Genomic DNA, 23,700 nt, shown 5'->3' with positions numbered 1-23,700 from the left:
ACATATTTATCTATATAAAAATTATAAAAGCACTATCAAATTGTGTTTCCAATCCCAGACGCAACCTTAGCTGCATATGGAATTTTAGGATAAATTGTCATTATATCATTGTATACCTTCCTTTCTGACAGTTCTGCTGTTGCCATCCAGACTGGTAACTTGTAAATAACTATGCAAAAAATTAATCCTCTTGTCTTTTGGAAATTTACAGCAGTATTCGTCAAAATTAAATACACAGATAGTAGAATGTATACACTAACTGAGCCAGATTTATGATTATGAAGAAATAGGCCACAGTTTATGCCTGATAAGCACAGTGTATTTATTTGGTAGAAGCAAAGATTTATTATGTATTTAAGCATTCATTTCCTTATTTTTGTGCATGTTTTCTGTAAAGGATGTGTTAACTGTGTTTCGATCACTTAAACAGGTTTGGAAAGTCAGCCTCAAGTTTCATAATCAATCACCAAGTTATAAACTGAGGGTATTCGTTGATTGTAAACATCTCCCTCCCTACTTCTGCATGGTGTTTCTGTAAGAAAAGAGATCAGTCGGGAGATGGCTTTTGTATTATCACAAGCTTTTAAATGCAGAACGTTCCAATTAAGTCATTTCAATTCAGGCACAGAGGGCCAGAAGTTTAAGAGGGAGATAAGAAGTAGATCTGGGAAGTTAGGATGTCTTCTTCCCACTGTCCAGTCTCCTCTCTGGGACAGTTGCAGAAACCTCATCTCTCTTTCCTCCCTGGAGACAAACTGGGTTTCACAGTCATGAGCACTGAAAAATATAAATGTATTCAGAAAGTCTATGTGCTCTTGCCAAGTTCACAAGTGGGATGTAGCAGAATTAGTAAAAAAAACAACAAAAGTCCATACCCTACTGACAGAAAAGCAGACTCTATCCCTCCCTCACAGCTCCTTCTCACTTGCCCAAGGTTTCTTGACAGCTTTTTCTTTCCCCTGCATTGCTCCTGGAGGCCCCAGCGCTTTCAAGCCCTCAGCAAATAGGAGCCGTACAGTCTTAGCAACAAAGGAGCCCTAAGAAGTGGCAGGTTTAATGGAGCATATGTGCAGCTCTTACACTTCTCCACAGCACCTCCACCATGTGCTTATGAGCACCATGACGGTTTCCAGCTGGCTTCTCCTATGCTGGCAATGCCTTCAGCTACTTTCAGCACTCTGTACTCAATAGTTTTCACAGCATTTCAACAGCTGAAGAAATTACCTGCTGTAGAAAGTGGAAGGGAAGACTTTAGCCACCTGGTGATGCTGGGACATACCCAGAGATTGCCACAGCATGTGCCTTGAAGAACCACTGTTCCTTTAAGACGTCTTACTCTCCATGAGACTCCATTTTCCCTCCTAAAGTGCGTGCCTCCCTCGTCTAAGTTTAGATCATGAATACCTGAGTGCTGTGTTGACACCAGCTACCTCAAAATACAATAAGTTTCATGTTACAAGAGCTCCCACAGCTGATAGCCCAGCCATTCTGCAATGCTGGAAAATCTTCCACACTGTGGAGCCACTTGAGTGACTTCCCTTACACACTGGGATGGAGATCTCACAGGTCTTGATTGTCAGCAAGGTTTGAAAGTCTTTACTCCTTACAGGCTCATGATTTCCCATTTTAATTGAGGCATGTAAGACGTTGACCAGTCTCACAAGGTGCTATAGAGGCTGATCATCTCTTCCTGCACAACGATCTTTGCTGCATTGTGGTTACAAAGTGGTCTATAAAGAGAAGGATTTGCAATGAGGCTTGACTGAAAAGTCTGGAAATAGTGCACAGACACAAATTTGGCATATTCTAATTCAACACTGAAAACTGATTAAAATACTCATTTTCAGAGAAACATCATTCTGCACCTTGTCTAAAGTTAGCTGAAGGCCCCTGGTTCCTTAAAAAAACTTAATGCAGAAGTCTGTCAAATGATGAATTACCCTAGTGTTCCCTGTGCTGTCTAACCTGAGCTTACAGTCATGACTTCTAAAATGTTTCTTTAATGCTAACGCTTCAGTCTCTTAGAGACGCACCATAATTTGATCTTTTCCTCACCTACTATAGCAGGCTAAGCAAACATGGTGTCACCCATGTCTAAGGACTGGAATTTTTTAAGGCATAGATGGGACTTAAGTACTTGACCCCACTAATTTTTATGAGATTTGAGTATCCAAATCCTTTAAAGTCTTATGAAAACCCCTATCCAGTTTCCTGGGCATGGTTCATCAACACAATGAGAATGCATTCAATGAATGCAGTATTTCAAGAAAAAACACTCAGAAAATATGGCCCATTTAAAAAGCAATGATTAATGAAAAAACATAGGCATACTACAAAGTACTGGCTTGTATCAGCTACAAGAGAGTTAGTTCTATGCAACCTATGCCTGTCCTTTCCTCTGTCTAGATCAGGAGCTCCCATAACAGGCAATACAGCCAGCAGCCAAAAAGTGCCTGAGAATAAGAGTTAACAGGTATTGGCAGGTATCAGTAACATGGATTATCAGAAAGTATTTTCTGTTCTCTTGAGTGATCAGCTGAGGTTTTCTTGACCTTTGGGCTTCTTTTGGAGGCCCACAGAGGAGTACTGAGGCCTCTAAACTGGGAAAAACTCCAGCCACTTTTGCTGGCCAGACAGAAAGACATAATTAAAGAAGTAATAATAAAAGAAAGTTATGAAAATAACTTTAAAGGAATTTTCCCCCCAATTTTGCTATTTTAAAGGCTGTGCTCATGAACCTTTTTGGCTGTACACTCAACAGCAATGATTTTTTGGCAATCTTGTTAGCTCCACTTTCATATGTGTGGGCAGCCCTCATGTAATAAATCATTTAGGAGTTCAGACAATGATTCAACAAAGTGTAATATCCTTCTCTTCCCTGACAGCTTGTCAACATGGACTATGGCAGACCTACATCATTACATCCAGTCCTAAAAGCAGACTGGAAGAGAGCCAACTCTGCTCCAAAATGTCCTCCACGATACTTGGGCTTGAGAGAATAAGCCCAGTTTGTTAAGCCACCAGAGTCAGTGGTACAGTAATGGTGCTACTGCTTTGGAGCTGGCTCATGTCTGACCAGCTGGGAGCTGAATGAACTTATGTCTGGGTTTCAAAAGAGCAGAGCGGAAAGCTTATATGAACCCTTCCAGTACTGAGAGGTGAGGAAAGCCCTGATGGATCCACACTCTTGCAGGATAGGGTCTTTGACTCAGAAGAGTTTCCGGGGATTTCAGGGAAGTTTGATCCCCAAGAGGTCCAGAAGAAAGCAGGGGAAGTTATTCTCTAGAAGCACTGAAAGGTTTTAGGAAGGTCCAACAGATATTCACAGTACTGCTTGTTTCTATCAGTAAGTGTCAGACATATATATTAAAAAGAATTCCGTATCTGTGGTCACACTTAGAGTTACATTTTCTGCCATCAGTGGCTCCAGTGAATGAGTTTTTAGCTGGCATATGCATGTAAGTGGTGAAATAATATTGTCAAGACATATCAACCTTTTGGTACTTGCAGTTTAGGGAAACTGAATTATAAGGTTGCTGCTATCTGGGGAGATGTCCACTGCCCCTCCTAGCTCACAGTTAGTTAGGCAGGGTTGCAAATGATACTCCATCCTTTGGAATTGGTGGTAGAACAACAAAAAAACCCCAACATAATAGACTTCATTTTGAGTTTAGATGGATGGTTGATTTTGACACTTTGACTCTTACAATTATGTGACCATCCATGTCTGTGATGGCATGGCGGATACCATTTGTCCCAGAAATGGTACTTGTTGCTTCAAAGGACCTTCATCGTCTTTGATGAGTGTCTTGTTCTGCAAGGACTGTCATGCCACAAGAGATCACTGAGCAGAAGAGCCTGCCTTGGGAGAATAAACTCACCTGTATCTTACACTACACTGCTTTCTCTTGCTTCTAGTTGAATATAATACTCTGCTAAATATTGTTCTTCAAAAAAACATCTCTAATATTCCTATGTCATGGAACTAAATCATAATGTTGCTAAATAAAACATACTCTTGTCCTACTGCATGGAGGCAGTCTTTTATCTTTTTTTCCTGCCCTTGTTTTCTGCCCCAGCTTCTTTATTTTCTTTCCATTTTCCACTTTTGGTTGCCTATACCTTTATCTTGAGTAAATGAAAATTCCAGTTCACTGTGAACCAGCTAATACTCCAAATGAATTTGGATGAAGCCCAGTGTTAATTACAGGTACAGGTTTTCCCTTTTGATCTCCTCCACAGGGATATCAACTAAGAAAAGAAAAGGGAAGATACTGTTCACCAGTGCTTTGCTGGATGAGGCAAGTCACTGCTAAAATTAAACACTGAATGTGAAGTAGCTTTTCCCGGATTTCTTAAACTTTCACAAGCAGCTACCCAGCAAATAGCTATTCTAACATCAGTAAGAGGGGCTTTTGCTATTTATTTTTCACATTTGATAAAAATAATTTGGTTTGGTAAACTACATGGTTATGTCACCACTACATAGAATTTGTTATACAGTAAAAAAATGAACAGAAGAACCCAGGAATTTACTTTGGAAGCTAGGACTTGTTTCCAAATAATCTTTTCTCCACATATAGTTTTTGATTTTTATCCCATTTTTCACCAGTTTGGCAAAAGTTTCTAACTGACTTCATTGCATTCTGTCTCATACATGACAGTCCCTCTCTTTCCCCAAATACCACAACTCTATAGCACTTCTTTGAAGCTACAGCTTGCTGCAAAGGTTTGTAGACCACTGAAATACTTGTTCTGGCTCCTTGTCTTTTCAGGTACTGAGTCTAGACAGACTCAGCTGCTCTTATGGAACTTTGCGCTGGCATGGGCTCTCTGAGCACATTAGCTGACTTAAAAGACCCCCTTCCAAGGTGATGACACTATGAAAGAGGTGTTGAGGAACATCTCCCTGAGGGTACTAAAACCACGCTACCATGTTCCTCACTGAGAAAAATTTGACTAACTCTGTGGGCTTGAAAATTTACTCTGGATGGCAAAATGGGGTAAGATGTATACTGGGTGGGTGGCAGCAGTGGAAGATGCTGCATTTAAATGAGCAGAGTGCAAAATCAGCTGGAAGATTTTTGCAGATGCATACTAGAAGTGGAAAGTCTTGCTCTGGACCAGACCGTGTTTGAAAGAACCCCTACTTTCACTTCCAGTCTTTAACAAAGTAGATTGTAAGAAAGTGAATGAAAAGCAGTCAAGCTCAGAAGAAAACTGGGGGGGGAAATACCATTTTTAGCTCCTGTGCCACTTCCAGCTCAGCAGAGAAGTGAAGGCCTTTGGTTGTCTCTACATTAAAGAAATGGGATGTCATATTGGCAGGTACACAAACCTACAAGCATCTGCTCCCCATTTTGCATTAAAACAAAATGCACTTTTGTTTTAATGGGCTAAAAAGATCCTTGGTAACAGTTGCTGGAAGTCCTGCCATATGGTTTTCCCAGCTTGACCTGTCAATGGATGATGCTGTGCAGCTCTGAGAGCAGAGGGCAAGGTAGGAGAGCCACACATTCCTTCAGAGTACTCTTTCCATTGCTGGTCTGTGCGTGTGGACATTTTCTTCTTGTAATCTGGTATATATTTTATGGGAGGACCTAGAAAAAACATGTATGGACCTGGACCTTGCGATGCTTGGTAGCTAGGAACGCAGAATGCTCTCTGGCCTGACAAGTTCACAAATCTGGTTTTGTGCCCAGATTTATTATTTCCTTTACCTTGGTACCTATATATTTTGGGGGGCTTCACTTCCCTTTCACTGCTCCTCCTCTTCTTTTTTATGTTACTGCTCATTAGTCAACCCAATTTATGTCTTTTTAACCTTGTGTAACTTGTTATCATGTACTTGTGATATTTCTCCTTTCACTGGCCTTCTTTTTGCTTTTCTTTCCCAGTGGTTTTCATCGTTTATATGTATGGTGTTTTCCCTCCACCTACTATGTATGAACAAGAGGAAGTAGGAATTACCCGAGACTGAAGAGATGGAGAATGGGGGTGAAAGACAGGAGATTACGGCAGGCTTGGACAAATTAAAGCAGGCTGGTGAAGAAAAAACCCCATACTTGTTAAAGAGGAGGCTGGATATAGGAATTTCCTATACCAGAGGAAAGGCAGGTCTTGATGAGAACAATATAAAGAAGGAAGGAAATGGTTGTTTGGGTAAGTAGGAGTTTGACCGTGGCTACAGATTAAAGGAGAAGCTGAGCCAGGCTCTGTGCAATTAGCAGAGCTATCAGCCTGGGTTCTGGAAGCCTCCAAGAGAGGCAGAAGGAAGTCTCAAAGCCAGAAAGGAAGGCCAGGCAGCAAAACCTCATAACTAAAAGCATGGCAGCACTTAAAATGAAGAGATATTGATCAGGGATTTGTTACGCAGGGAACAGAGAGAATGGTGAAACCCCTCAAAATTATCCTGTGACATTGAATATTTACATGCATTTATGCATCATGAGCTCTCATTTTGAATCATTCTGATTCATTAGGGTTATAGCTCATTAAATAGCAACATGTGTAGTGGTATATCCAATCCTGGATAGTCAACAGCTTTTAAAATCTAAAAATTTAATCAAATGCAAATACAGGAAAACAGGAAAGTATCAAATGATACTCAGCTACTAGGTGACAATTGGCTGTACGAGCTTTCAAAAATCAGTACAAAACTCCAAGATAGATGAAAACTGCTTCACAAAAGAGCTTCACATTCTTCCGAGACAGGGTGAGAAAGGATAGTACTGCTGTCCTCCCAGGAAATAGCAAATTCAAATGCTCCATCTACTCCTGTAATTCCCAGAACAACACAGAACATCAATGCCAAGCCTGACAATATGTTGCTGAATGAGTGGTACCAGAGAGAAAGTGACTATGATAGAAGACAGCATGGCTGGGATAAACAAACAGGTGCTGTCAGCCAAATGCTGAACACTGCAAATACACCACAGCAGATGCCCTGATTAAATAAAATGTGAAGTCACAACATTTGTCTGAGTGATTGAAAAAAGTCAACATGTTCTCATAGTCACAGATTCATTGATTTTTCATGAGAATTAAAAATAACTAAAGCTCATTTAAAGAGTAATTTTTCAAAAGTACGGAATTTTTATGTCTTGCTTCTGAGTGGGTATCTTTACCAGCCTTCTGCAGGGCTGCATGTCATTGAGAGCTGAACTGTCTTTGAGTCTAGTTTTAACAAGGAAGAAAATGCTAAACCCTGGGTAACAGTCTCCTCCACCTTGATAAAGGCTGCTGCCAGGGGTCTTCCCATCTGCTCTCTCAGCTCACCTCACAGCTCACCCTTTCACCATGACAGGCTGTGAAAGTGCAAAACCTGTCTTTGGTAGTCAGTAAAAAACCTCCAAATACTCTCCACCAGGATTAATATCTGTTGAGAAGTATTAACATCGATGTCTTTATGCCAGAGCTGTCCAACTCCCACAGCATCCCCAGGCAGTCACACCGCTCTTTGCAACAGTGTGAGTTCCATGGTGACTCCAGTGCTGCAGCTCTGAAATAATCTGGAAGTTATACAGAGCTGTGCTGGATGTGCCTACCTTATACGTTAGAAAATGAAGGAATTCCAAGCAGAATTTTTACAGTAAGTACCACACAGCCTCAAGTCCTCAGTGTGACATTCAGTGGTTTGTTAAAGGTACAAAAAAGACAAGCAAACCAAAGAAATGTATAAAAATTCTTCAACAAAACCCAAAGAAGATATTTAGCCAAAACAGTCTGGTTAGGGCTCAGCTCATATTTCTACAAGATCTGGTCCAGGACTGTGCAACATCCCAAAGCATGACCATTATGGTCTGGGAAAAAAAGAAGTGCTGCTCAGAGAATTTCAGCCAGAACTGGCAGATTGTGAGGGAGATAAGGAGACAGAAAAGCCCTGGTGCCAGCAGGATAACCTCCCTTCTTAACCAGCCCAAAGGCTTTGCTGGTTTAAGACATATTTATAAAAGCTCACAAAGAAAAGATTAATAAGCAAGGTAAAATAGAATAGAAATAGGGGATCCTTGAGTGCTTCACCCATTTGCTCTCTGTGCCATGCTTTTTGGTAATTTTTTTCCAAATGGAGGATGCATTTGTGTCAAACTGGCTTTGAAGAAAAAGGTTTATTGTCAGGCTAATACAACCAGAAAAAGTAGTGAGAGCACAGAGATGTCATCTAGGAGCAGTTTTGCTGAGAACTTGTCTTGAACACCAGACCTGTTCATTCAAGGAGACAGATCATAGTGGCATAAACTGTCTGGGACACAGCTTTCTTGATGCAAGCTGTTTATTGCTGCCATGGGATAAGATCAGGCCTGCCATAACAGCAGTCAGGCCTTATTAAACCTCTGCTCCTGCTACGCAAGAGGTTTTAAGATTTTAGATGTCAGGTTGAAGACAAAAAGGAACGGGAGAGTTCCTCTTCTCAGCAGAGAAAACTAAACTGGGTAGAAGACCAAACCAATTAACACAAGCTGAACCACCCGTCTATCTAAAACCGTATCTTCCTAAAAGCATCTATTTTTCCTTTTGAGTATAGCAGCGGAAATATCCCTGAGAACCAGAGAAGACCCTCTTCCTCTGCTTCTGCCTTCTCCTATAACCACTATATTTACGCATTTTTCCACTGTTACTTTTACATAGGCACAGTCTGCTTTTGGGAAGGCTGCCTGCACCTGGACACTGATACCTGCACCTCGATAGGTTACAGATGCAAGTATGTTGATTAGGATTGCTGACACTCTAGCTTGAATTTTACCGGGAAGAAAAGCATAGAAGCTAAACTGAAGCATTTGTTTTAAAACAAGACAGTTTTGCAGAGAGCTACAAGAAAAAAATCTCTTATTTCTTTGCTGCTACAAATTCCATGACTACGTTTCTAGCAATGTTTCTGGTCAAGAGCAACAGAAGAACCTCAGGAAAACCTTGCTGGAGTTTCTAACATGCTAGTTTTCATATTTTGTCTCCTGTACCAGTTGCCACGGTGGTTGTAATAGGGAAAGGAAAACCACTGAAAAACCTATGACTGCTATTCAAGGGACTTAGAGCAAGCCCTGAAACTCCCCAGGCAGATGGTGGTTTAAAAAAAAAAAAAAAAAAAAGGCAAGCTGGGCTGATGCTAGAAGTGTGTTTCCATGGGAACAGGGAAGTAGGGATGCTGCCTTGTACTTGACCAAATGGGAAGCTGGTTCAGGATTAGGATTAGGAAAGAAGTGGCCAGATTCCTGCTGCCATTCAGGGTGTCTTTTGAACTCCTAAATGCATGACAGGGCTTTTAAAGACTGCATTAGCTCTATATCCATATGTCTCTGTGAGCATTTAATAAACTTAAAAAGTTTTGTATGCTTGAATGTAAGCGTGTGAATAGAGGTGTCCATAAGACCACATTTTCTTTAGTGATCTATGAAAAATGACTGCATAAATGTGAAATGAATATCCACTTTTCACTTTAAGATGAGGTCTGGGGTGGTGGTCTTTGTTTTGAACAGCTGCTTTGTGCAGTATGATGCTTATCCCAGCCCAATCCAGCTCTTCTAGTTCTCTGAGAGATGATGTTGAGATCACCAGACAGCAAAATCATACACTTGATTTTGCACAGTAATAAAAATAAAAAGGTAGGATAATTATTTTAAATTGTTAGTCTTCCACTGCCCCAGGAGAATAAATATAATTGTTGTCTGATAAACATCAAAGTTATTTAAATATTACAAGAAACAGAAAATAGCTTGTGTTAACATAAGTATTTCAAACTACACTTATTTATCTTTAAATGTTTGAGATTAGACTACAATTCATCTAGTTTTTGTCTTGTTGCAGTTCTCAGAAAAATTCCTATAAACCTTATATCCTGTTTTTAGGCCCTTTGTTACTCCAGCAAATTTGAAACAATAAACAAAGACCAAAATAAAAGGTAGAGAACAATAAAGACAAATTCCTAGGATACAGATTCCTAGGAAATAGAGAAATAAATATATGCACTTTCATGCATATTTGAAGAGTTGGTATTTTTTTCTTGACTATCACAATAAACAAAATTCAAAATCCCAACTGAGGCGAATTCAGGCCTAAACTAAGGGCAGGTTGAAAAGTAGATCCTACAGTTTGCTTCTCATCAAAATTTGTTGACAACTGAAAAAGCAGTCAGTTACTACCCCTTTCAAAAAGACCTTAGTAGTAGGAGTTAATGTTCGCACACCTGCATTTCCAGCACATAGACACCTTTCTGTGCCTGTATAAATATAAGCAATAAACTTAGGCTCATCTTTCCAATACTTATGAGTGGAGATTTTTAGGATTTGGCTTTTAAAAGGTCTGGTGAAAAAAAAAATTCCTTCCGTTTCTAGAAACTTCTATGGTTAACCATAGCATCTGTTTGAGCTAGGACTACTCAGACCATATAAGTTAGGCACGTAAGTCTCTGCAGGACAGAGTTGGATTTCTTCTTCTGCATACAGAGAAAAATAAGAAAGTATTCACCCATGGTATATTTTTTCAAGCACACCTTGACGCCTGCTCTGCTTTTGAAGGAAAACTAACGCCGTTCTGCTCTGTGCCGACCCTCGCACCTTTTTGCAAGCCCGAGTTGATGTCCCCAGTGCCGTGAGGGGCACCTGCCGTGCTTCACTCCTGGGGCAGAAGCCCCCGGCCGCCGAGCAGGTGGTTGAGGGTCGGGCGAGGACCAGCGCCATTTCCCGCCGCGGGGACTGGAGATTCTTGGGTGCTCCGTGCAGCAACACCGATTAACGAGGTGTTTAAGCCAGCAGCCGCAAAGAGCGATTCGCCGCGTGCGGCTCGGTGCCCTCCGGGAGCTGCGGGTGGGGGACTTGCCACTGGGTCGTCCCCCCCGCCCCAGGAGCCGCCTCCCCAAGCAGGGAATGCCTTGCCATCACGGTCCCCGTCCCCCACCCGGGGTGCCCGACTCCCCGCCTGCCCCCCCGCCCCCCCGGTCGCAGCGCCGCCCGCGATGCGATGCTCGCGGCGGGGAGGCGGCGGCGCGGGCATTTGCATGGGCTGAAGGCAAAGCGGCTTCGCCCGTGTGTTTTATTTTTAGCTGGCAGCTCAGGGCAGCGCAGCGCAGCTCCGCTCCGCCGGCGGGGCGGGCGGGGCGGCAGGCGAGGGAGGACCGAGCCGGCAGGGCGGGCGGGCGGACGGGGCACCGGCGGAGAGAGGTTACCGCAGGCGAGCTGCAGCCAGCCGGGCTGCGGAGCGCCGCCGCCCCCGGCTCCCGCCCCGGCGGCTGCGAGGCAGGGAGAGGCAAGGAGAGGCAGGGAGAGGCAGGCAGCGGCCTCCGGCGTCCCCCGCTGCGGCCGCGGCTCACCCCGGGCCGGCGGCTCGGTGCCTGGCTTCTCCCCCGCCGCAACCGCGGCGCGCCGGGGCCCTGCAGATGGCCAGTCCTGGGCTAGAGCTGGGAGAGGTTCAGCCTCCTCCCGAGCCCCCACAGCCTGAGCTGGCCTTCACCGAGGCTCAGAAGTGGATCGAGGTAAGCCCGCGGGATGGCAGGGATGCGGGCGCCTGCCCCTGTCGGGGACACCCCGCGGGACGACCCAGTGTCCTTCCCTCCCCCCCAGCCCGGGTTGCGGGGACTGTAGGCTTTTTATCCCGCGCCGAGCCCCTTCCTGGCCTCCCTGCCGCTCTCCCCAGCTTTCCTCGCTGCGGGGAAAGCAGCGGGGCTGACTGAGGTGTTTAAGCCCCCGCGCACGGTGCGCGCCTTTGGATGGGCCCCTGCCCCCCTCCCGTCTCTTCCAAACTTAATCTGTTAATCGCATTTCCCCTCCCCGCCCCCGGCGTTGGGATGAACGGGCGGCTGTAAACAGGAGCCGGGCAGGTGCGTGGAGGCGCGGAGCGGGCTCTTCCCTGTCCCCCCCGGTGCTCCCGGTGGCGGCGGGGCCCCCAGTCCTGCCGGGAAGCGCCCGGCCCTGCCTGCCGCCGGCTCCCCGCGCAGGTACCGCTCCGCAGTGCGCGGAGGGCGGGCCAGCACTGCTGCGGGGCCGGGGACAGCCCTGCGGCCCTGCTCCCGTCCGTCAGACGAGCCAAAGAGAGAGATTTGGTCTCGCTCTTCAGGCAGGGCAGAAAAATAGATGTGCTTGCTGTTTGCTCCCGCCGTAAAACGCAAAGATGGGCAGGTGGTGGGTGAAATTTAATAGTTAAATATTTTGGCATGTGACAATAGAGACACTTTAAATAGCTCTCAGTCTGATTACCAGTACAGAACACGCATGAAGGTGACATAAACCCAGATAGCAGCATAGCAGCTCCCTTCAATTGCAGGCTTTGAATTTAATCTGCAGATTTTAGAAAGCTTCAGTGGATTGTTTCCTGACAGTGGTTAGGCAAATGCTTGTTAAAATGATTGTGACTTTAAGATTCCCTGAAGCTGTGTGAATTTCAGACTGTGATGGTTTACTCCAATATCAGCCAGAAAGGTAATGCTGTGTCAGACTTCAGGGAATTGGCCCGGACACAGTGATCTGGCTGGTGTAGGACTGGAGGCAAAGGAACAACAAGGAATGTGAGAAGAAGGGCTTTTGTGCCAAGGAAAGGTGAGTATGCAGCCTGGAACAGGAAAAGTGCAGTGTACATTAACACCATTTGTCTCGGGAAGATGAATACGACATTTTTTGTATAGTCTTCTTTATGATAGGGAATCAAGGGAGACGCATGTGACTCCATCATTAGTATGGTATAAAAATGTTTTGTGACCATGAGTTCTGCCAGCTGCTAATGAAGCCAAGAACTCAATGGTGAAGCTGTTCTCTGTAGGTAATAAAGCTGTGACCAGTCACTTTCAGGCATGATAATAATTAAGGGACTATAAATCTTCCTGTATAACAGCAGAAACTTGTGGGTCAGGCAGAAACTTCTCTCTTGGGCAGTTTGGTCCACAGTTCACTGTGACATGAGGTTTTTCATGCCTTCATCTTGTGCTACCCAGAACCCGGTGAACGGAGCAGAAGGGTTCTTTAACTTCTTGTGTCCTCCATACAGGCACAAGGGATCCATGTGTACAAAGGAAGTTGTCTATAACTTCTTGTGCTTCCTCCCCTTTTTAAATCTGCTTGATACATGGATGACAAAAGCTGTAATGTGCTGTTAATGCTGCCACCATTCCCTTGTGTGTTGGGAGCCTGGAGCATTGCTGTGTCTGTGTCGTGAGAGGGATGCATCTGCCTTTCCAGCAGTGCCCAGAGTTGATGCTCCTAAGACGAGAAAGGAGGAAGAAGCTACCAGTGAAGCAAATGTGGCATAATTTGCCTAACATATTTTATTTCCTTTTAATCCTGGTTTGGCTTAAGCTCTGGAGCATGAGGGTTATTAATCTCTTCTGAAAATCTGATCAGTATTCACTGTTCTAAATCTGGATGATTTGGACTGAGTGAATTATGCTTGACATGTTAGTGCAAAGATACTGAAAAGCATCGTCAGTCTTAAAAAGAAATAAAATAAAAAATTGAGGAATGATACAGGTATCAACATTCAGTGTGCCAAGCCCTATTGATTTGGATGAAAGAGAAATGGGGGTCATGTTGTGTCAGGCTACTAGATCCATCTGCTTCAGCTGGCTCTATCTCTCACCAATTTATTTTTTGGCCTAGAGATGTTAACAAATGCCCAGTGTGTTGTGTCTTCCAGCTCCCTTCGGACCATTTCAAATGATATCTCTCTCAAGTGAGAATAAATCATTATGGTTACAAGCGGTGCTGGTGGATCCATAGTAGGGAGAAGACAAACTAGTGAGGATGTTAACAGCTTAAAACCTGTCTTAAACTGTAAAATAGTGCCATACAAGGAAACTGAAGTAGAAATGGATGGACTGAAAACTCTTGAGCTTGCTGTGCATTTTCGTTTCTGACAATTAAGTTGTGTGACTTGCTTGTTGGATTCTCATCTGGTTTAAATCCTTGCATGAGTGCTGTCACCATTGTGTAGGGCTGACAGGAATCCACCCTGCGGTCTGTAGTGCAATTCTCCTCTGGTGGGACTGAAAAGGGAGGCTGTCTTCTTTTTACAGATAGAGAGCCAAAACATGAAGTAATGAATGTTTAGATCTGCAAGGATCAAGGTACTTCCCTTCCTCCGGTCCAGAGGTCTTAGGGGTCTTGTTTTTACTTCTTGGGTTTGTGACCTTTCTCCAGAGCTTGTCTTCTGGGTGCCAGAAGCCTTCTTTTTCCTCTACCAGCATTACTTTAATCTGGCTGCCACAGGGTAGGGTAGTCTAAGTTGCAGGGAAGTTTGGGTGGATCCTTGTAATAATCTTGTCTCTCCCTAGAGCTCTGACCCAGTAGCACTGAGGTGTGCCTGAGCAGGAAAAAGGCCAGAGCTCTCTTACTGCCAAGGCTGTTTATATATTTAACAATCCATGTTTTGCAAGAGAGTATTTTAAGTGGTGATAGATTTGATCTCACCAGTGTGTTGCAGAAGATGAGATTTTGGAATTCTGTGGACTTTCAGCTTTGATCATGAGTCTACTTTAGGTAGGAAACCAGCATTTGGGCTTGCTTAATTTTGCATAAATATCAACTGTGCATCCCACTGTGTAACAGTAAAACAGTCCTATCATTTTAGTTTAGCTTGGCATGTGCTACTTAAATGAAGAATGCCCTCTTAGTGATGAAATGCACCATCTTAGTGGCACACAGAGGAATTAAAATAAAGGCACTGAATGAAAAACCCTGTGAGAGAGCTACATCAGTCTGCATTATTAAAGGTGTGGTATCTCATTTCAATTAAAGCATCTCAGTTTCGCTGAAAGAATATATCCGTCTTGTAAAGCCTAGCGGGTTACGGAAAAATAGCAATTCTAATTTAATCGAACGGCCTGTAATCTTAAAATGTTAAGGGTCCCCTTTTGTGTGTTTAAACTAAAATAACTGATGGTTGAAAGAACATCTGTGTAAACAGAGTTATCCTTGCCGTAAAGATTCATAGGAGAGTAATACTATAATAAAGTCGCATTTAATGCCAGTGTAATTCCTGAGGGTATTGTTATCTCCTCATCGCACCTCCTAGCCTTGCCTCATTAATATGCTTTCTCCTCATTGTTGAGACTTGGTTCAATTAGGGATGGCTTTTCCATAGACTTATATTCCTTAGAAACTTTGCCAGCTGATAAGAATGCTTCCTTTATAGTTGTATGGTAATAATAAACAGGTCATGTTTTTCTGTCCTGTATGACCAGCATTTGACTCTGCTGTTCCCTCTAGATGTGTGTAGGCTAAACCCCATCAACTTCTAATAAGTATGCTCCTTTTTTCCTGTATATATTCCCCTTGAAAATTCTCTTGCTAAGGAGAAATTTACAAACCAAAGGGGCTTGTTGGGTGTTTGTGGGTTATTGTCTTTTTTCCTTCTAGAAGAAAACACTTACCTGTGCTAGATTTCCATCTTGAAGGTGGCAATTCTAAGCTGGTAACAGTGCTGCTGCTTCTGGGAGAAGCCATGGAGCCATGTGCATTCCTTAGTGTTTCTGGATGTGTCACATCATACAGCAGAATATGCATGGCACTTCTGCTCTGCCTTCTCTGTGGAAGAGTATGAGGGGCATAAATCCAGGAAATTGACTCAGTCACATGCCAAGAGTCTGGAAACAAGGTTTTTATACGGTTTCTATCTTTGGTGTGGGTAAAGTGCTGGAGAGCTGAGGCTCCCACTGCAAAAATGTAACTTAAAGGCAGTTGAAGGTAGTTAATTGACAAAATCTTTCCTAATTGGTGAAGAACTTGTTTAGAGTATTTACAGTGGAGGCCTGGAACTTGAGTAATGCACAAGTTTGTTTATATGACCTTCAGGATGTGCTATGACACTTGAGGAACATCAGCGATAAAGCTCTTTTGATTAAAAGTATTGGGTAGGCTAACTGATTCACTAAGTATGTGAGTGACCTGTGTCCCACAGGAGTGTTTCTGTTTTCAAATATGTGTAGACAACTACTCTTCCTTTGCTGTGAAGCTGATTTTAAGATCCTTGAATGGGGGCTCCAGTTCCTTTGAACATTATTACAGTTCTTAGAACAGTGGTGCCTCTAGACAGGTTGGGACCTTTGGGAGCCACTGGAGGCTTGCTGTTATTTGGATAGAAATGGGTCAAATCCAACAAATATCCAACAATCATTTCCAGAGAATTCAGTTTTGACTGCCTTATGAACATATTTGAATACAGCTATTCAAGTGTTGAATGTTGCACCAAGCTCTAAAGACTGCATGGTTTTATTAACCAAGTATTATAGAAAAGCTGTTGAATAAGTCTCCAAGCAGTGTCTGCAGTTTAAAATTTCTCAGTGTTTAGCCTTCCTTTTCTTATTTTGTTCTTTTGCTGCTGCTGGAAGAGTGTCTTACTTGTATACTTTACATAATGTATTGGGAATGAATTTATTACAGTGAGCAAGTGTACTGTCAGACTAGAAGAAACCTATGCAAAAGGCTTAGACAAGTTACCTGCTTTGTGGACAAGATGAAGTATAGGCCACATGAATCCTTCCTTGCAGTGTCTGTAAGGCCACCATGAAGAGTCAAAAGATGTGTGGATGGTGCCTGGTCCTAGATGGATGTGAATGCAAAATAACTTTACTGTACTTATAGTGACTGGATGTGGACAGGAATTCTTCCCTGCTATCTCTACATCTCCTACTGGGCAGCATTTAGAGACTGTGGGCAGGACAGATGGGATGCTCTTCATTCTGGCTAAGGTAGTCATTTCAGTGGAATGAAAAACTAAATAGATTTAAAGGGGGTGGAAGAACCCACCCAAACTCCCTGACCCTGTCAGAAATTTCTTCTGCTCCCAGTTGCCTGCCAGACAACCTCCTGTCCTGTATACATGAACCCAGTTACCTTGTCATGAAATCCGTTTAAGCCACATTACAAGTAGCACTTGGCACTGGAGTAAGAATAACCAGAACAACAATACTATTGATAAAGGGATAATGTCAGGAAATGCAGGACTGAGCTCTTAATTGTCTTAAAACTGAATTAATGTCTACTTTCAGTACTGAAATTTTAAAACAGGAGAAATATCTGCCCTTAAGATGAGTCTGGGATGCCATTATGCAATTGATGGTGGAGTTCAGTTAGTGCAGGTATGTAACCTCATTACATTTAATCTGCTCATGTTAACTACATTTTTTAATTAATTTTTTTTAAGGCAGGCATTGGTCCTCTAGAAAGGAAGGTGGAATCTGGAGAATAAATAGTATGTTGATACAGTAGAATTGTTTTCTGTCTTCTAAAATGTGTTGGCTGATCTGGGAAGTGGTGTTTCATGACAGGTTATAAAAACTGCATTATCTTTTGTTTGGAAAATCTACCAGCCTAGAAGCTTTTTGTCCATGGATGTAAACTTCTGTGCACCGATTCTCTGCAAACTTTCCAACAAGAACATTTTTTTAATGATGTTTCAGAAAAAGCCATTTATAGGGGTGAAAATGCCACTTAAAAGGGCAGCTGCATGAGGGAAGGTAAGAACAGTTTGGCATGCAGACCATGAAGATCTAAACTTTCCCTCCTTCTCCTTCCAGGATGTCATTTAAAGAAGAAAGTACTGTCTTTCCTTGCCTCAGTCCCTTAGATCACAATGAGTGCAACAGCGACTACGGCACTAGTACCATGACATCAAAATTGATAACTGAAACTTCTCCCAGCCAAGTTATTTGCTGTCTTGGACCTGTGTCCTTGAAACAGCCTTGTCAGAATGCGAGGAACAGTAACACGCCCCAGCTTAAAATGAAGAAATCCATGCCTATTGCTGCCTATATTTTATAAACAGCATAAATGTACTCCCTGTATCTGGGACAGGGTGGGGAGTGACTGCTGGGGCAGCAGCTCTGCTGGAAAGGACCATAGGAACCTGTGGGACAACAGGCTGTGGTGTCCTGGCAGCAGGAGAGGTTACCCCTTGGTGATTTTCTGGAGCAGGTAGTGATGGAAGTGGTTTTTTGCTTCTGCTTGGCACTTGCTAGGTCACACCTGGAATACTGCATTCAGTTTTGGGGCCCAGAGCCTGGGGTTGGGGGGACATTGGTAAGCTGGAGGGAACTGAGCAGAGTCCCCAGGCTGGTTGGGACTGGGGGACTTGCTGTGAGAGAGAGGGTGATGGAGCTGGACTTCTTCAGGAGAGGTGGATTTGTGGGCACATGGCAGCAGCCTCCCAGTACACCTGTGGGTAGGTTTTTGAGAAGGAAGAGCAAGGCACTTCACAGAGGTATGTGGCAATAGAGTGAGATGCTTGTCATAAACTGAAATAGGAAAGGTTATGGCTTGGCATTAGGAAAAGTTTCTTCACTATGAGGCCAGCTGAACATTGGTACAGGTTGCCCACAGAGGCTCGGAGAACACCATCCCTGGCATGTTTCATTCCTGTCTGGGCAAATCTGGGAATGACCTGGTCAGACCCAAGAGCTGCCCTTGCATGGAGCAGGAGGTTGGAGTAGAGCCCTTCTGAGGTCCCTGCCAACCTTGTTATTCTGTGCATGTATGACTGCTTGACAGTGGATGAGTGAACATCACTTAATTTTATTTTTAATGCCACTTTATTGGTTGCTTGTATTTTTGTAGTGCTGAAGAGCCTATTTATATAAGCAAGATCCTTCTCTATACAAAAGCAAAACTCCTACAGCTTATGGCAGGCATCTTCAGGGTATGCTGCTGAGTTTCCTTTGTAGAAACTCCTCAAGGCACTGTAAAATGTGCTTGGCTTCCAGTCTAACTATTTTTGCTAAACCTGTTTTATTTTAGAAATCTGTAAATATGACTGATTTTCTTGGCTTGGTGAAGGTTTTTTTTGTTGTTATTTAATTCACTGTGCACTTCTATAATTGACCCATAAGGAATTTAAATTATTTCCCTTCCTTTTCAGATTTTGAGAAGATGACATCCAGGCTTAATTCTTGAGAATTTAGATGCTAAGTCCTTAAGAAGCTTTTCGTTTGTGGTATTAGTTGTTTATACGAATCCTTTACCTGGATAGTCACTGCATAGTTCTGATATAACTTGCTACTGTTAACTAGTTTGGGGTTTTTTAATTGTATGTGTGTATAATGATTATTGCTAGTAATCCTTACCTTAGCAAAATGTCTAGCTTAAGAATGGAGTCAGTAATAGAGCTTGCATCTGATATTAAAATTGACTTAAAATAATTTAGTGAATTCTTGGTTGGTGAGGAAAGAAGAAAATCCACTTCATTTGCCCATTTTAAGAGAAACCCTATTTTGCTGGTTTCTGCTGTTCTGAGGACTCATGCCTAGTATCAAAGACAGCTTCATGTTGAAATCAACTTTGACAAGCTAAGATTCTGAAAAATAATACTGCTGTGGCTTCTTGGCTCTGGTATTATCTTCAGTGATTAACAGAGCACTTCATGGGCTAAGATGGAGTGTGGTGGAGGCAGGGGAAGCAGTTTTTAAATTCTACTTTGAATGGATGGATGAGTAAGGTAATAGAGAAATGCTCTTCAGTAATTGCTCTTTCCTCCACAATCCCTGGTCTGTGATGGAAATAAGACGGGGATTTCTGTGATGTATGATCCCGTAGTGATTTTCAGGAAGAACATGAAAGGGTGTCTTTTCCTTATGCTGTTCTAGCATTCGAATTCTCCCTACCTTTTCACAGTCTTCAGAAGCACCCCAGCCCTCTGGTTATCCACAAGCTACATGGCCAGTGACTGCTCATACTCTATGTAATGTACAGAACCCAGGTTTCTCATCCTGATACTGTAAATACATTCTCTATTGTTTTCTTTCACATAGGTGTTGATAGATCTCCATACAGTGTTGCAGTAATGAGCATTGAAGTTCCTTGCTGGATTGCAGTGTCATTTAAAAGACAAATTAAACTGTTACCTGCCTTATTCTTCAGACAAAATATTGCTGTGATTCAGGTTTTTCTCACCAACAGCGAGGAAGTGAAATCTGTAGGAAGATGAATACACGATGGTTCCCAAAATTTATTTTAGCTCTGATACATTCAGCAAAAGTGCAGGGAGAATCTGTGAACTGAAGATGAAGAAAAGTGTGGTTTTTTAGTTCTGGAACTTTGCATTTCCAGAGTGGCAGAAAAAAGTTCCAAATGACCTTTCCACCAAAACCAGAAGACCAAGAAACTCAAATGAAATTTGTGGTTCAGGATCAGGTCACAGTCTGGCACAGAAAGTTGTAACTGTTGCTCTGACTTGAGAAGTGCCTTGCTTTTGTGTAAGCAGAGGCCAATGCCCATAAATAACTGATTTTGAGTGGGAGCAGAATGCCTGCATGGCTACAGAGAATAGGGGGCTGAGGTTAAAAATTTTATTGTGGTGCACTGTTTTCCATGAAATACACAGGGTTATGTTATGCTGTCGTATCACAGCAGAGCTTTTGACTCCAGTGAAGTTTAGAGGTCCCAAATCCAAACCTATCACTTTAGTCTTCATCTGCCTATAAATATTTGAGGAGATTATGGAACTTATAATGATTTAATTTCTTGAATATCAGTAGTGCCTGTTTTATACCTGATATGGGTGTTTTGGACACTCCCTTCCAACTCTACTTCCAACAAACACTGAAAAACCTCAGTCAAAATGTCTACTTTATTAATCTAGAAAATTCTGAAAAAGATTTTTCTAAGTCTGCTGTCAGAGAAGGGAAGTTTCAGTGTCTATGGAAAAACACCAAAGTCTTTCCCCTCCCGTTCATTTTTTTTGTAATTCCTTGGTTTAAATATTAACTGCATGCCTGTGATGACAATTTTTCTTGTATTTTCCAAACTGGGTTTTTTTCCAGTTTAAAAAGGAGCCATGGTGTGTTAGTGAAGGTCTGCTATTTGTCAGTGAGCATTTTGTGACTGGGTTTGGGAAAAGGGATGGAGGAGTGAGAAGAGGCAGAAGTGACTGCCTTGTCTCTGTCAGACTGGCGTGGGCAGGGATGCCCAGTGCTTCAGCGTGTTCAGCACTGAATCCCTTGGCTTTGTTTCTGTGCGATTGTTGTGATTCATTTCAGTGGGCTAATTCACATACATTGTTGCAACAAAAGCAACTCTGGAATTTTTTTTCAGTCCAGAAGCATAAATGTAACTGTGTAATCTAAACGGGGAAAAAAAAAAAAAAAGATGACAACTATGTGAGCGTTTTCTTTTTCTGTTTGTCCTTTTCCTGATTCTGATGAGTTGTTTTTTAAAGTTGTAGTTTGGAAAAAGAAAGGTCCTGATTTGGGAGCATGCATATATGATGTCTTGGCTTCTGTCAGTGTTTGGATTAATTAAGATAGTGAAGAAAATAAACTGTTTTCCAGAAAAGATTACACTGGCAAGCAAAAGGAGGTGTCATAATCAGCAAATCATAAAGGTGAGTCTTGCCTGTGTTCAAAGAAATTATATAAAAGCCTAACATCCTACCCCTCCCAAAACCAATTTTTATTTCAACAAGGGGGCCTTCAGTTTTGGAATAACATGGAAAAAAACCATAAATCAACAAAGTTTAGGCGACTCAAATGATCCTTTATTAGAAACAGCTTGTCTCTTCTAAAGAGAAGCAAAAGTACCCTCTAAACATTTTAATTATGAACATGCAGATCTTCAGTCTTGCTAGGGCCTTGTTTTCTCTTTCCCTCAGATCAGTGCCACTCTGCCCATGTCAATTCTCTGCTGAGGGTGCTGGGCTGATTGATGGGCACTTTCTGTCAGGGCAGGTACTTCTTCCCAGTGGTGGTGTGGGCTGTAGGCAGTGCTACACTGTTCTCTCGGGATGGCCCAGCCACATAGCCGCTGCTGAAAGTGGAGGTGGTGCCTGCTGTGGGGTGGCTCCAGCACAGGCAGCTGTTGCATTGCAGTTCCTGGTATCCAGAGCCTCTTAGATTGGCACAGCACAGCTGAGGGTGAGATATGTCCTGTGAAGAGATCAGCTTAAAGGGAGCAGAGGGTGTTAAAAATAACGCTGGTGAAGCTGCAAAGTAATTTCTCCTCCCTTGCTTATTTTTCAGTGATTATTTTCTCCTGAGTAGCAGTCCTCAGTTAGATTTGCAGGTGTTCATTTGCTATGGGTGCTCTTCGAAGATGAACATCAAACTGGATTTATTGCAGCCTCACATATGAAAGATGCACTGCAGTTGATGGGAGGACCTTCTTGGAATATCCTAAACAGAAAAGGATCCTTATTTTTATTTAAAAATGCATCTCAGGAATAAATGCTTTGTTTCTTCATTCCTTTCTCTCGTTTTGCTTCTTGTTCGTAGCTTCAGGGGAGAAAGCAAGCAAAACTGTTAGAGATAGCTGTGGGATAACTTAATGAAAATTCACAGGGGTAGCTCTGAGGTGACATTCCAGTACAATATAATAAATAACTCATCTACCAGTGCATGTGGGATTTTATCCATTAGTTTCCATTCATTGTAGTTCACTAGTGTCTCTGATGGTGCACTGCTGAATAATAGCTTTGATTCTTTATCTTGTAGTTTTGGATTTCAACCAAGACTCTTGAGTGCATATTTTGGTTATAGCAGATCCGATTTTTTTTTTTTTTTTGCTTGGTTGATTTTTTGTTTGTTTGCTTGTTTTTTGTTTTGGTTTTCTTTTTTCTTTTCCTTTTTTTTTTTTTCTTTTTGTTTTAAAATTGTCTGGAGAAAAGTTGCGTTTCAGCTTCCCACATCAAGGGCCTTGAAATCAATAGATCAAAGCCAGTGCAGACTTCTTGGAAGTGGTGCAGTCTCAAACTGTGTTGAAAGCTTTTGTTCTTTGCCTTTTTCCTGTCTCTTGGTATCTCCCAAGAGAAGGAAGAGCATAAGGGGGGGATCTCTGTGTTGGGAAAGGAGAATATTCCATTATTCGATGCTTGGGGTACCAGGGCTATATGACTAGAAGAAGTAGATTTCTAGAAGTAGCAGTGATGGCAGCCTTTGCACAGGATGAGGAGCATCAAAGTGACAGTTCCCATGGGAAACTGTGCTCCATATAGCCAGAAAATAGGTGCTATTGGAAAAATTGCTGTTGGAGAAAGGGTTGTCAGTGTTAGCTATGGGCAGTGAACATTTTCCAGTGCATGCAATATCAACCAGGTTGAAGTTTTCTTTTAGGATTGAGAAGGAAAAGCTGGGCATCTCATACATAAAAAAAAGTGAAGGAGCAAAACATAAGCTTCTCTTTTTGTGTTTGGTGGAGAAAGAAGGTGCTTTAGACTCAGAACAGTCTCAAGAACTGCTTTTGACTCAGAACTGCAACAGCATGCAAGCTGCAAGTGGCTGGTGAAGCAGATGTGATAGTCAACAAAGTTGAGATGCCTACACATCAAAAACTCTTGCTGGTGCTCTGTTGGGGATAAGCTTTCATTTCTTCAACAAAAAGCTAGTTGAAAAAATGGCTCTTCTACAGTGTAGAAAGCTGCTCTGCTGGCAGGGGGAGAAGGTCACACCAAATGTGCTCACATGTGTCCTTTGTTGTCCAGAGTTGTATCATGGTAGATTTCCTTAGGACAACGGCACGAGACAAAAAGAGCTGCTGTTTGACAATTCCCCAACAACCAGTTGCATTTATGGGTTGCCATGAAAGTGTCGTATAAACAACTGAGCTCGTCCTGAACCGAGTTCATCCTACTCCTCAGAGCCATGATTTCTTCCTGCCAGAAGTGTAATGAGACTGTTGGAGGGAAAGAGCATGTTTGGGAATTTCTAGAGTGTAGTGACTATAGCTCTTTTACTCCCAGTGCAGTGACAGAACATTTGAACTAACAGAAGTAGGAGAACTACAACTTTGTTTTTATTAA

The 23,700-nt window shown here is 42.6% G+C and overlaps 1 protein-coding gene and 1 long non-coding RNA gene across 3 annotated transcripts in view; both read left to right on the top strand.

Moving 5' to 3' along the window:
• Positions 1–11,195: 11,195 nt before the first annotated feature.
• LIMCH1 (LIM and calponin homology domains 1) overlaps positions 11,196–23,700 on the top strand; it is a 180,426-nt gene continuing 167,921 nt past the window's right edge. The window contains exon 1 of one of the 2 annotated variants that reach the window (XM_027891281.1): positions 11,196–11,464. In XM_027891281.1, the coding sequence (XP_027747082.1) occupies positions 11,369–11,464 (96 nt within the window). In that variant the 5' untranslated portion in view covers positions 11,196–11,368. The remainder of the gene's footprint in view (positions 11,465–23,700) is intronic. The other variant, XM_027891282.1, reaches the window with a different exon arrangement.
• LOC114061166 lies at positions 17,628–19,813 on the top strand. The gene is made up of 3 exons (XR_003572062.1): positions 17,628–17,891; positions 18,286–18,471; positions 19,721–19,813. It is a non-coding gene; the product is annotated as an uncharacterized LOC114061166 (long non-coding RNA).

This window comes from Empidonax traillii, unplaced genomic scaffold, assembly GCF_003031625.1.
Source record: "Empidonax traillii isolate 1590-97213 ecotype Southwest subspecies unplaced genomic scaffold, ASM303162v1 scaffold315:size618497, whole genome shotgun sequence".
Taxonomy (NCBI): domain Eukaryota; kingdom Metazoa; phylum Chordata; class Aves; order Passeriformes; family Tyrannidae; genus Empidonax; species Empidonax traillii.
This window is presented reverse-complemented; position numbering and strand designations above follow the sequence as displayed.